Raw genomic sequence first — 13,407 nt, 5'->3', positions numbered from 1 at the left:
CCAGTCCCCCTCATACCACTAGGGATCATCATTCCCTACCCTGATGGGGGCTTCCATCACATAGGTACACTGTTGGGAGTCTGTTTCCCACCTCCCAACTAAGCAGAGTAGAGCAGAGGAAGCTGCTCCAGCTGGTCCAGGGACTACAGAAGCAAACAAGCTCCCAGAGAGCGAGCGGACAGGAGGAGCAAACAGGAGTTGGCCAGGAGAGTTCAGCAGGGGAGGTCAAGGGGGAGGCCCCTAATATTTTTTTAATTATTTTTCTTGTAACACACACTTTCACACCAGTGGGACTCTGCCTTTAACCTCTAGTGAGTAGAGGAGCAGGCACAGGCTAGTCTAGAACAATCAGAAAGCTAGACACAAAAAGGGAAAGAGGGTATGGAAGGACAAGACTCTCCAGTAGTGGTGACCTGCAAGGTGTGTGCAATGTTTGTTTTCCTGCCTGAGAACAACATGCAACAAGTGCAAGTTGATCACGCTGCTGGAAGAAAAAGTAAGAGGACTGGAGCAGCGACTGTCGACCCTCCGGGGAATAAGAACACGAAGAGTTCTTGAAAGTTCTTGGACAGAACGGTGGAACTACAGCAGCAAAGCGAAGACCAGAAGCTTGAAGAGCAACAGCAAGCTGAGGCAGAAGTGGGAAATGCTGAGGTGAGGAAAAATGCAGTAGAGGATACTCCTTGGAAAAGGGTGACAGAGAAGAAGAAGAACTAGACGCCACTCTGCACCAGTGGAAGCAGTGGAGCTATGGAACCGATTCCAGGTACTTAAGGATGAGACTGGAGGACAGCCTGCAGAGGAAGAATTACAGGGGAACCTGCATGAGAGTGAGCAAGAGGCTGAAGGTCAGTCAAGCAGAGGCGATGAAACCCAGGCCTACAACAAGAAGAGAAGAATGGTAGTGGGAGACTTTTGACCTTCTATGATCTTCTACAAATTACCTAGTCCCCTTGTAAGGACTCACACAGCTGAAAGATTAATACTATACATCTCATCAATATACATATAGCATCTAGATAGCTTGTAATTCTGCTCTTCTTTTGCTCTCCTACTTGCCCCCAATAAGTTCCAAAGTATTATCCCACTACAGGCACTATGGTTAAGGTACCCCAAACACCCCCAAAACTTCTAAATAAAAATTGCAACGCCCAAGAAAATCCTTTCAACATCTAGTGTGACCAAGTCTCCAGGTATACTAGCCATCATGACTTTGGCCCAACTGAAGATTCCTTGGTATCAGAGAACTATCAATCAAATAACATCTCCATATCATCTGTGGCATTGTCCATCTCCTCTCTGGACCTGATAGTTGGAACTCTGGACCCGTCCACTTCTTCAGAGGATACTAGGCTGTTCATCAAGCAGGTGATATGGATGGCTCATTCATTGGGACTTGAAATCCACCAGCCAGAAACCCAGATAAAGGACTGCCAGTCTTACAGGCAGTTCACACCAAAACTTCCATTCTGATGGTGATTCCAGTGCTTCAAGCCCTCTTGCACTCAATCCAACATTCCTGGAAGAAACCATCATCCATGCTGCCTACAGCCCAGAGGCTTGAACGTTTGTATCAAGTTCAAGAAGGGGAGTGCCTTGTAATGCCTTGTAAATTGTAAAGATAAAGAGTGGACCAGGTGGTTACTGTAGATCTCTGTGAGAGAGCATTGGTGGAGAAGGATGCCAACATGGCTGCCACCCGTGTGGAATGTGCTTGTGAGATGTAACGGTAATAGAAGGTGTTGAGTCTCATAGGTTGTAGATATGCAAGCTTTTAGCCACCAGGCTATGATTGAGCTTCATGCCTTTTCCCCTAAGGAAGTGAGATGGAAGGAAGGAAACAAGGAGTCAGTATGCCCAAGTGCTGCCATATGACATATGTACATTTTCAGAGCCCTGTGCAAATACAAGCTTGTGCTATGCCTACTCAGGAGGGGTGACATGGAACTTCCTGGTGGTAATAAACATGTTTACATCCTGCAGGTCTAAGGCCAGGCAGAGGCTTCCATCCTGCTTTGGGACTGTGAAGTATCGGGAGTAAAATCCCTGGTGGGCATCCCTGTTGAGGACAGACTCTACAGCTCAGTTACCCTACAGGATACAAGCCTCATCAACATGATGGAGGGTGGTGTAAATCAGAGATTACCCAACATTTGGATAGAGTGGAACTCTATCTGATATCCCCAGAAGCTCATGGAGAGGACCCAGGCATTCAGTATTATAACCTGCCAGACTTGAAGAGTGGAAAGTTGGGACTGAACTGAGGGCACTCAGGACAGGGCACTGGATGTAGGTACAAAAGGCACTACGTGGAAGATTCCCTGGTATTTTTATACATGGAGCAAAACCTGGAGGATGGGAAGGAGAGCTTTGAGTCTAAGAGGATGGCTGTCAAGAAGATTGGGTGCCAGGAGACTGGGAGGGATGACAGGAGGAATAATTTCTTGATCATGCCTGAGGGTTGTGGTAACCAGGCTGATTTCCCAGACCTAAGCTCTTTGCATTCATCCTCATCTTTTGAATGTGGTCATCCGGCTTTGAATTAAAAGCCTCTCCATCAAAAGAGAGTTCCCCAATACACAACCTAGTCTCCTGTGTAAGGTCCACTGATCAGAGCCATGCATGGTGACGAAAGAGCAATCGCTCCCCCCTCCCTTGCTTTGGAATCAGTCTGCCATATATTGGGACATATTACTCTCTTGTTTCGAGACTCTGATAGCTTCACCCTGAAACACCTTGGAAATCTCACCCTTATCCTTTGGGATATGCTCAAACAACGTTCCCACTTTCTCCCACAAAAATCGTTGGGACCTTGACCTATAGGCCTGATATTTGGCCATCCTCGGCCTTCATGTCGGCAAAGAATACAGTCTGTGTCCCATAGCATTAAGCTTCCTATCTTCCTTGTCCAATGGTACATTGTGAACCTTCTGAGACTTTCCTTGGGCTGCCTCCACAATAATAGAGTTCGGGATAGGGTGCTGAAATGGAAAAAGGGTTGGTTGGTTGACCAGTCCAATAACGGTCAAGAGTTTTTGAAGCTATGAGAACAATGATACTTGATTTAAAAAGTAGGTAACTTGGGAGTGGGAGAAGCTTTGCCATATTGCTAGGTTTGCCCAGCACTGCTACAGGGTTGAGGGGCTAGCTGCTCTCACTCCTGCCATTGCTAAGAAATAACGCCATAATAAAATTTTAAACATTTGTCAACTACATAGGTGTATTCTGGGAATATTTGACAGTATTTGACCCGTTAGTTGACTGGCGTGTCAACCCCAGTTTCAGCAAGGTCATGTCTGCCCACTGGACCGTCTGTCAGGATTCCCTTTACCCTTGCTGAAAACTTCAAAAGCCAAATCAAAACACAGACAAAAGGCTTCAATCCATGGCTTTTAATCCACTTACTTCATTGGGTCATACAGATGCAAATTGTCAGTGACTCACAGTCTACAAAGGAAATGCCTTCAGGGAGTTCAAAAGAAAGCTACAAAAGTTGCCCACCATTTGAAGAAAAGGCAGGCTACTATCCTAACTTAAGGGGTGGAGGGGATCTCCCTCTCTCTCATGAGCCCTCTAAGCGCAGCTGTTCACGCTGGGCCAATCAGGCAGACCATCTAAGCTCTGCCCCTGCCATCTCTCTCATAGCTATGTGTCTGTGCCTGGCGTCTAAGAATTCAGGCTCTCCAAGCGCCACCTCTCCCTGTTTGTTATCTCTCACAGGGGTATGTGAAGAGAGGCCCTCTCCATCCAGCTGGGCCTTTGAAGCCTGAGGAGTCTGTGTCTCCATCTCTGGACAAGCCTGGGAAACTTCCTCCTCCCCCACGTCTTGCAATTCTTCTTCAGAATCTGAGCAACTGTGCCACTCCCTGGGCTCAGAGGCAACCCTGACATCATCCCCGCTCCCATGAGGCCCCCCTCTTGCTCCCCCCCTGGGGCCCCGGGCTTGTGGGGGTATTGCCGGTGGAAACGGCATAGCAGCATGCAAATGTTCGGCCGGTTCCCAGGAACGTTCGTCTGGGCCATACCCTTTCCAGTCTACTAAGTATTGCAGGCGCCCGCAGAGAAGGCGTGAGTCCAGGATGTCAGCGACTTCAAATTCCTCCTCCCCCACGTCTTGCAATTCTTCTTCAGAATCTGAGCTACTCTGCCACTCCCTGTGCTCAGAGGCAACCCTGACACTGTCACAGAAAGTATGGGATGGGATAAGTTGATGCTGACGTTGCTTCTGACCTCATGCATGTGCCAACATAAGGATCACACCAGTGAACATAGGAAGCTCCCTTATACTGAGTCAGACCCTGCATCTATCTAGCCCATTATTGTTAACACTGACTGGTAGCAGTGGCTCTCCAGGGTTTCAGGCAGGATTCTTTTCCAGTCCTACCTGGAGATGCTGGGGATTGAACCTGGAATCTTCTGTATCCAAAGGATGTGCTCTACCACTGAGCCAAGGTCTGCAGCATAGATCCCACACTAGTAGCATATATGTGTATAGCCATTACGCAAGTAACCCATCACGCAGTGCAGGTTGCTTGAGTTGCTTGTCCATTATTATGCAATTGATATAAAATGGGCAGGTGTGTTTGCAGCCATGGTAAATGTCTTCAGGGCTATTATATTTAAATTATAGAAATAATATTTTACTCCAAAAATACCTTTGTTTATTCTTCTCAGCCCAAATAGTTTGAATGAAAATGTCCACAAATAGCTTTTGGATTCAACTCAGAATTATCTTTCTGTTGGACTCTGGGCTTTTAGTTAATAAAGTTCTCAATGCAGATTCTTGCTTTCTTAATTGAAAACTCTGCTTTCAGCTCACAGACAGTGCAGGGGAAGAGGAATTAGCAGAACTGAAACGAGCACAGAAAGGTAAGACGTAAATAGTTTGGTCCCTGTACCCTCCTAGATTTTTAAGGAAGAGCAAAATGGTGCATAGATTTGGACATCATGCTGACAACAGGATTGGAACAGGCTGTTGAACATCTATTCAGATGACAATCCAGATTAAAACAGGACCCTCTAGACTCTGAATGCAGCCACAACTGCATTGTGACTCACTCCTGCACTGACATAAGACTGAAGAGAATGAGACCAAAGCTGTATCTCAGTCTGATACAACAGCACATTAAGGGATGTAATCTGCAGCAACTGCAATTCTGGATTAAACACAGAGTTGCATGATTTAAATTCTTCAATTGAAACAGTTCTACACTCTCAAGTTTATTCCTGTCACTGCTGTCCCGTTTTAAAGGCATATTAAAATAGCCATTTACCAGCTCTTACCACTGGGATCTCCACAGTGGCGCCCTGCGTACATACAGACACTTCTCTTGACACCCACTGGGCTTCCTGCCCGCTCCTGATTTTAATATTTCTTACGATTTTTTAATATTAGGATTTTTCTTGGGAGGCCTGCATGCCGCAAAGCAAAGTGCTGCCCTCCAGCGCCATCTTTGTTTGGGCTCAGAAGAGAGTGGTTTTGTGTTTTGGAGCTCAACCTCTATCTCTGCCTTGTCCTTAGGCTTTTGGTCAAGTTACTTTTCTTTTAATCTCACTACTTGCCTTCTGGGAAATTAGTGTTTTGTGACTCATCCACAGAGCAAGAACATGTCTCAGGATGCTCTAAAGGATAACTTTATTTATAATAAAGCCCAACATGTTTTGGCCCTGATATTTTTAGGGGTAACTTTAACATTGCATTCAGAGAATTCTGAAAGATATGCCTCTTCAAGTCAATAACTGCCATATTTTTTCAGAGTTCTCTGAAGGCAATTTTAAAGTTGCCCTTAAGAAGGCCCCTAAAAATATCAGGGCTGAAACATGTTGGGCTTTATCATAAATAAAGTAATCTTTTCCAGTATTTTGTTCTCTCTCTGTGGATTTGTGGTGGGTGATTTCCGGTTTGTCTATACTCATTGTTTTGTGACTGGCCATGCCCACCATGGCAGCCATTTTGTGAGAGCACTCATGACACTTGCAAAATTCCAAATGTGCTGACAAAGCTAAATAGGTTGTGGTCCCCTGAATGCTCAAATCTTGTTTATTTTGTAAACCATGCATAATGTGAGCCTTTCAGCATTTGCCCTTTTGGTCCTCTCAGATAAAGGGCAACACGTGGAAGTACGAGTGAACAAGGAGTGGTTCACAGGCAGAGTTACAGCTGTTGAGGTGGGCAAGCAAGCTGTCCGCTGGAAGGTGAAGTTTGATTATGTCCCGACAGATGTTACCCCGAGAGATCGCTGGTAATTTTCGCATGTGTACATTGGGGTGCAGGTACTGTAGTGGCCTCCTCCTCTGACGTGGACTAGGCAGACAAACGCCAACTGGTGTTCAGTGGAAGATTCCCTTGTTAGAGGGCAGGGGTTTTTGTACAACAGGAGGGTCTTGTGCAGTCTAGGAAACTGGAGATGTGAAGATTTACAGGAATGTGGAAAGGTCACCATGTTGTCTAGTGATAGTTCTCCCTCTCCTGATACATCCTCAGTCTCACTCCTCTTCCCATTGTGTTAGATCACCCGGAGTCTCCTTGTGTGCGCATCTGGCGGGGCACTATCAGAAACTGGAGGCTGCCCTAGGTGGACTCTTAGTCTGACTCAGCAGGGCTCTGCTAAGGTTTCTCTCCTTGTTGATTCTGACTCAAGCAGAACACTAAAAATGCTGTATCTATGCTTTTACTAAAAAAAAACAACATTTTCAGGGATGTTCTTCTACGTAGCAGATGTATCTTGGTGGATAAATTTGATCCCTAAGCACACTTACTTGGAAGTAAATCCCATTGAACTTTCTTACAAAGATTGGGTTTAGGAGTGTGAGTTGGGAAGTATCATGTTCAGATCTTTTCTGTGAATTAGGCAAGCCGGTATCTTTCCAACCCAACCCCTTCCCCCACTCCATGTGCAAGTGGGGAATAATAATATTAACCTGTCTTATTAGGTTAATTGTTAGGATTGCTGATATAATGAATGCAAAGTGTTTTGGAGTGTCCAAAGAGCTATAGAAATGCTAATAATATTTGGGTAGTGTTACTGAGAGAGGATCTGCATACTATGAGGATGAGTGCATCTTCCTGCCTTGAGGTGATCAAAAAGTGACATGAATGTTGTCCTCTGTAATACATAAAGAAGTTACCCCTGAAGAAAAGCAGTCTTTTCAGTGTTGTAATGACAAAGAAAAGACCTGTTGTGATCTTGCATTCCTGGAATATTACATTATCTAATTCCTTGTTGGGCTGAACGTTATTATATATTTATTTAGGACATAGTAGGAACAGCTACTGTTTATTTTAAAAATCTGTAAATTATGCACAGTTGCATCATTTCTCTTGCTTTCCATAATCGGTTGTGCATGTGCTAGGCAGGGCTCCCAATTCCTGGCCCCTAGAAATTTTGTTCAGCCACCCTTCTGGCTTCTGAGATTTCACCAGATGGTAACCACAGAATTCCATCATATCTTGCAATCCTAAGGGACAGAAGCTTACTTTTTTAAATAAGCAAGCTGAGATCCACAGGAGGCTGAATCCTGCAGCTCTTCTGCAAAATCATGGTATTCATCCAGTTCTGGGAGTAAGTCGCCTTGCTCTGTAAACCCCTGAGATCTAGCAGCCTTTCCATTTTGACCAGTGAAAGAAGTCCTTGTAATTTTGAATGCTTGTACATCAACAGAAGTTGATATGACAGGGTGACATTTTTCTCCCTCTCTCATAATAGTAGAACACAGTGGGGTCATCCCATTAAGCTAATTGGTGGGAGATCCAGGAGAGATCAAACGAAGGACTTCTTCACGGAGCTCATAGTCAAACTATGGAATTCACTACCACAAAATGTAGTGATGGCCACCAATTTGGATGGCTTTAAAAGGGGATTAGACAAATTCACATAGGAGAAGGCTATCAATGGCTACTAGTCTTGATGGCTGTGTGCTACCTCCAGTACCAGAGGCAGTGAGCTTATGTACACCAGTTTCTGGGGAACATGGGCAGGGGGCTGCTGCTGCACTCATGTCCTGCTTGGGGGTTTCCCGTGGGCAGCTGGTTGGCCACTGTGTGAACAGAATGCTGGACGAGATGGATCTTTGGCCTGATCCACCAGGGCTTTTCTTATGTTCTAATGATGAAGGAGATCACTTTGCATGTTTTGAATTGCATGTTCTTCGGCATCAACATGTAAACTTCTTTGGTATCCAACACTATCAATTGGGTTGGGGGAGGTGGCAGAGGCTGTTCTAGGACCTCTTTAGGATGGCAAAGACTCCCTGTGACATGCCTGTTGCTCCCTTCAGGGTAGAGAGAGGCAGCGAGGATGTGCGGCTGATGAAGCCTCCCTCTCCAGAATACCGAAGTTCAGACACGCAGCAGCAACAGCAGGAAGCTGTTCCAGACGCACCCTCCACCTCCGAGTGTGTCCGAACTGAGCCGGACACCACCGGCTCCAGCAGCAGCCATGAGACTGTGGACTTGTTAGCCCAGTCGCTTCGGTAAGGTGCTTTGCTTCGTCTCCTGGCAGCTTGTAGCTGTAGACTTAATTTGAGCTTCAAGCATCTCCTGCGTTTATCCTGTGTTTATCACTTTGATGTTCTTATTGTGTGTTTTTAAAATCAACTGTTGGTTGCTCTTTGTGGAGGCAGAAGGTGAAAAAGTATTAATATTTCATACCTGAGCAATGTCAGTTCTGCAACCTGTATTAATTATTTCAAACCTGGCAACTTTGCATAATTTATTCTGGCTTTGTTGGTCACGGGGAGGGGCAAGAACCTATGCAGGACACTGAAGCCTCTGCTACCCTTCTGAAGTTTGACCAGACATGGCCTGCACACTTTGGAAGCATATCTTCATAACCATGAACTCTGGAAATTTGCTCTTTAATAAAAAGTGCAGGGGAGAGATTTTTCAGGAAACTGAATTCTGCACTCAGTAACATATTCTGTGCTTTTTCTGTGCTCTTATGGGATTGCAGATTGCATCACACACAGATCCTTGCACTTAGCCTGTTGTTTGTTTGTTTGGATAGGAATTGTTTGCGGTACTTCTTACCCCCAAATTTCCCCGTCTCCAAGAAGGACTTGAGTTCCATGAGTTCAGAAGAGCTGGGGGCTTTCCCTCTGGTAAGTCCTGTGCTCCAACTTGTAAATTCATGGCTGAGGCAAGACTTAAACTGATGACTCCCCTGGTTACATGCTTAGCCTCTACGCTAGACCAGCTCTCAGTTTTATGAGGTGGTGATTGCTGCCCCTTTAAGTGTTGCGTTGGGTTTAGTAGAATGGATTTTGGAATTGGCGGTCATGGTGTCTGTCAACATCATCTTTAAAGTTCACGGAGTGCCTAAATTAGGAGCCGAATACTCACATTCTAATTTGAACGTAATATAATGAGAGAGAGGGAAAGGTTTGCAATTATATTTTGTGGGAAGGTATAAGGCAAACAAGAAAAAGGTTGCAGTAGTTAGCAGTTTGGTATCTCTGAACCAAACGTCACCAGCCATTCATAGGATATAACTAAATTCCAGAACAGTCTAACAGCCATTCCATCTTCCAGAGAATTGTAGTTTTTGTAAAGGGGGTGAGGATAGCAGCAACTAGGGGTCTCTAAGGGAATACTCAGCACATTCGCCAAACTACAATTCCCAGGTTTCTTTGGAAGAAGCTATGAGATTTTGTAGTTTAGAGATGCCCCATAGAATTGTAGAGCTGGCTAAGGCTACACAGCCAGTTTAGTGCGAGGCGACAGCACAATAGGGTTGTTTGTGACAGATGACACTGTTGCCAGTCCGCAGCCGCCCTGGAGCTTCCCTCTGGAAAAGCACATTTTGGGAAACTCCTTTTAGTGCATGTGTGTTGTTGTTGTTTTTTACTTAAAAGCAACTCCCAAGCAGTTCCACTGCAATGTGCCCCACCCCATTAAATCCTGGGCATGCCTCGGTGATGTGGCTGTGACCTGGCAGTGATGTAGTCAAGGGGTGGCACTGCCCCCCTTCTCTCACAATATCCCATGGTGGGGTAAACTACAGGGGTTTAATTCAGCGCTTCCTGTAAACTTCGCTGAGCAGGAGAGTGCGGACAGGGATGGGGAACAAGCCTCTCTCATTCGCTGAGCAGAGTTGATGACGTTCAGTTCTATTCTGCCCACACAGCCTGGATGTATGGGGGTTTCATGGAAATGGAATGAGAAGCGCTTTCATGTGACCTGTGAAAGCTGAGTTTTTAGGTACTGTATGCTCCTTTTTTCTTGCTTCATGTGCCTGGGATGGATCAAAGCAATTTCATGAAAATCCAGATATAACCAGAAAGCACTTCTCATTCCGTTTCCATGTAGATGCCTCTACCCCGGGGGCGGGATGTGACCAGCTTCTGTCCTTTTCCAGACTCCTTTTAGCCAGCAGAGGGCAGCAGGCCATTTTGCTCAGCATCTCCTACTAATTTGTTGTTGTTCAGTCGTTTAGTCGTGTCCGACTCTTCGTGACCCCATGGACCATAGCATGCCAGGCCTTCCTGTCCTGCGCTGTCTCCCGGAGCGTGCTCAAGTTCATATTCATTGCATCGGTGATGCTATCTAGCCATCTCATCCTCTGCCGTCCCCTTCTCCTTTTGCCTTCAGTCTTTCCCAGCATCAGGGTCTTTTCCAGAGAGTTTTCTCTTCGCATTAGGTGGCCAAAATATTTGAGCTTCAGCTTCAGTATCTGTCCTTCCAATGAGCACTCAGGGTTGATTTCCTTGAGGATGGACTGATTTGACCTCCTTGCAGTCCAGGGGACTCGTAAGAGTCTTCTCCAGCACCACAGTTCGAAAGCATCAATTCTTCGGCGCTCAGCCTTCCGTATAGTCCAGCTCTCACAGCCATACATTACTACTGGGAAAACCATAGCTTTGATTAGACGGACCTTTGTCGGCAAGGTCTCCTACTAATAGGGATGTACAAAACCCTTACCTGGTTTCGTCCAGGGACATCCATGGTGGGGGGGGAAGCGCTCCGTCCGTCCCCCCCCCCCCCGAAATTCTCCCCAGCTCCGCTCTGCGGCACCTCCAAGGAGCCGCCGGCCGGGACCGCCCGCAGCCAGACATCCGGCCGCTGGGCTGCGCAGGAACGCAAATGGTGGCCGCCATAGCCGCCGCCATTTGCGTCCCTGTCTTTTGCCTTGATAGGCTACGTATATATTTACGTAGCCTATCACGGCAAAAAAAAAGGGAACGCAAATGGCGGCGGCTACGGCGGCCGCCATTTGCGTTCCCTTTTTTGCCATGATAGGCTATGTAAATATATACGTAGCCTATCACTGCAAAAGACAGGGACGCAGATGTCCCTGCATTAGCTGTGATAGGCTACATAAGTATTTACGTAGCCTGTCACGGCAATTATGAAGAAGCGAATGGCGGCGGCAGACACGGCCGCCATTCGCGAAGCAGCACAACCGGCACCAGGTAAGTGGTCCATTTCGCGCGCCTTTCACGGGGTGGTGGGGCAGGGGTCTTTGTTCCGCCACGGGTTTCGGGGGGCCGAATGCACTGGCATTCAGCCTCACTGAGAGCCATGGCGGAATTCTCCAATGTCCCTACCTACTACCACCAAAACCAGTGGCAAAAATCACATTTAACATCAGCAGAACCAAAGGTGAATTATTATTTGCATCGCTGAAGCAAACAGAATGAGCAGTATAACTCTCTGTTTACCACCTATAAGTGCCTTCTGATATACTTTGGGGAATGGGTATTCAAAGAGAATAAATAAATATGGGAAATTGAAAGAGAAAGGCAGGAACTGCAGCAACAGGTTGTGGTGGATCACCAACCCGCCAAAAGAATCGCTGTCCAGGGTGAGGCAGGAAAAGAACTCCTGAATACCTCCACCCCCTGTCATGGTTTCCTTTGGGGCCTTTTGGAAGTTTTTTCCCTTTTAATTTGCACACTAATGTTGTTTTGTGTACTTAGGGTGTCCCCCAAGCATGGAGAAACCACTACCTTGTTTGTGGGTGACTCAGTTGCCCGGCTGATGGGCACTGGACCACCAAGTGCCGTTTTAGAAGGAATGTTGATATTGGTGAGATGTTTGAAGCTGGATGTGCCTGTGAGATTTTTGGACCTAGAGGCAGGCAAACCAAATGGGTAGAATTTTACCAACTATTTACAAGTGATTGTAATGAGTGCCCTGGCTTCCAGTGAGTTGCAGAGGATAATTACCCTGATGAGAATTTTGCTGTCTCAAAGAAAGAAAGGTGAAACCTTGGAGTTCAAGCTGTAGTTACTGACTTTGTCCCACAAAATAAGAGGTGCAGGATGGGTTGGTTCATAAGAAATGTTACTTTAACCTATTAGTTTCTCAGAATCATGCAGCATTAGTCAGGGCTGGGTCTATTTATGACTCTGGGAGTGATACATAAGGTGGTAAATTTGTAAATGCTTTCCCCATTGCTAAGGATAAATTGCAGACTTTGTGTTGCTTTCCTCACAGCCCTAGAGTCATCTCCCCTATGTGTTCCTCCCCACAGAAAGAATACTTCAAGCAGTACGAGATGGGCCTGCAGAACTTATGCAATTCATACCAGACTCGTGCCAATGCCCAAGTCAAAGCTTGTGAGGAAAAGCTTCACATCCAGGAACAGAAGCTCACGGAGACAAAGGAGAAACTCCAGAAGCTGAGGACGAACATAGTAGCACTACTTCAAAAAGTACAAGAGGTGAGTGAGGCCTCACTGGTGGACCTGAACAGCCTCCCCATTACTGGAGTTCCACTAGACCAGGCCCTACACAAGATCTTGTCCACTTTCCAGCTAAACCATTAATCAGTTGGTATCACAAGAAAGGAACTCTATAACCTCTAAAGCAGCTAGGTTCACAGGCCATGCACAGCATGGATGGAGAAATACTTACTTCAATTCATGCTCAGTTCCATTCTGAGGCAGAACCCAGAATCTGGTAGGTTCTGCAGAATCACAAGAATCTGAACACAACCCCCTCAACTGGGAAGCTAGAAAGAAACACCGCTGAATGGAATGGAAACTTCACAAGAGCAGAGTTGTAAATTTGTGTTCAGTTGAGGGATTGCATTTAATAATAATTGAAATTAAAAATGTGCTCAGGTTCTTCAGTTTTGCTTAAGGCTGGAAATAGATCTGAGCTTTTTGTCACAACATCCCTGGGTGAAACCTACATAGCATCTAGCCTAATCCAGTTCAGTCTACCACTTCTTCCTACACTCCATTTAAGACTGTGGCCAGTGCAAACTTTATGGCTTTAACACTTTGTGATTACAAGTATGGAAGCAGCTTCCTACATCTTCTTCTAGTCAGCAGCAAAGGGCAAGTAGCAGGGAATTGAGGAAAGTATGCAGAACTGCAAAAGGAAGTGGCTACATGAAATTTTGTGGGGGGACGTGTGGGGGCACATGATAAGAGGTGCAGTGCTTTATCTCTCTCTGGTGTT

The 13,407-nt window shown here is 46.0% G+C and overlaps 1 protein-coding gene across 8 annotated transcripts in view; it reads left to right on the top strand.

The window, feature by feature from the left end:
• The window catches only part of MORC2 (MORC family CW-type zinc finger 2), an 82,158-nt gene that overhangs the window by 66,902 nt on the left and 1,849 nt on the right, over nucleotides 1–13,407 (top strand). For 7 of the 8 annotated variants that reach the window (XR_014785713.1, XM_084819509.1, XM_084819506.1 and 4 more), the window contains 5 exons: nucleotides 4,815–4,869; nucleotides 6,101–6,242; nucleotides 8,278–8,472; nucleotides 9,006–9,099; nucleotides 12,474–12,662. Coding sequence is in view for 7 of the 8 variants with exons in the window: in XM_084819509.1 (XP_084675635.1) it covers nucleotides 4,815–4,869; nucleotides 6,101–6,242; nucleotides 8,278–8,472; nucleotides 9,006–9,099; nucleotides 12,474–12,662 (675 nt within the window). In the remaining variant the exon portion in view is untranslated. Of the gene's footprint in view, nucleotides 1–3,720; nucleotides 3,991–4,814; nucleotides 4,870–6,100; nucleotides 6,243–8,277; nucleotides 8,473–9,005; nucleotides 9,100–12,473; nucleotides 12,663–13,407 lie in introns of those variants that run through there. The other variant, XM_084819512.1, reaches the window with a different exon arrangement.

Source organism: Heloderma suspectum, chromosome 13, assembly GCF_057233095.1.
Source record: "Heloderma suspectum isolate Gila_16-S chromosome 13, 16-S_ref, whole genome shotgun sequence".
Taxonomy (NCBI): Eukaryota; Metazoa; Chordata; class Lepidosauria; order Squamata; family Helodermatidae; genus Heloderma; species Heloderma suspectum.
The sequence above is the reverse complement of the archived record's forward strand: the minus strand, read 5'-3'. Positions and strand labels throughout refer to the sequence as shown.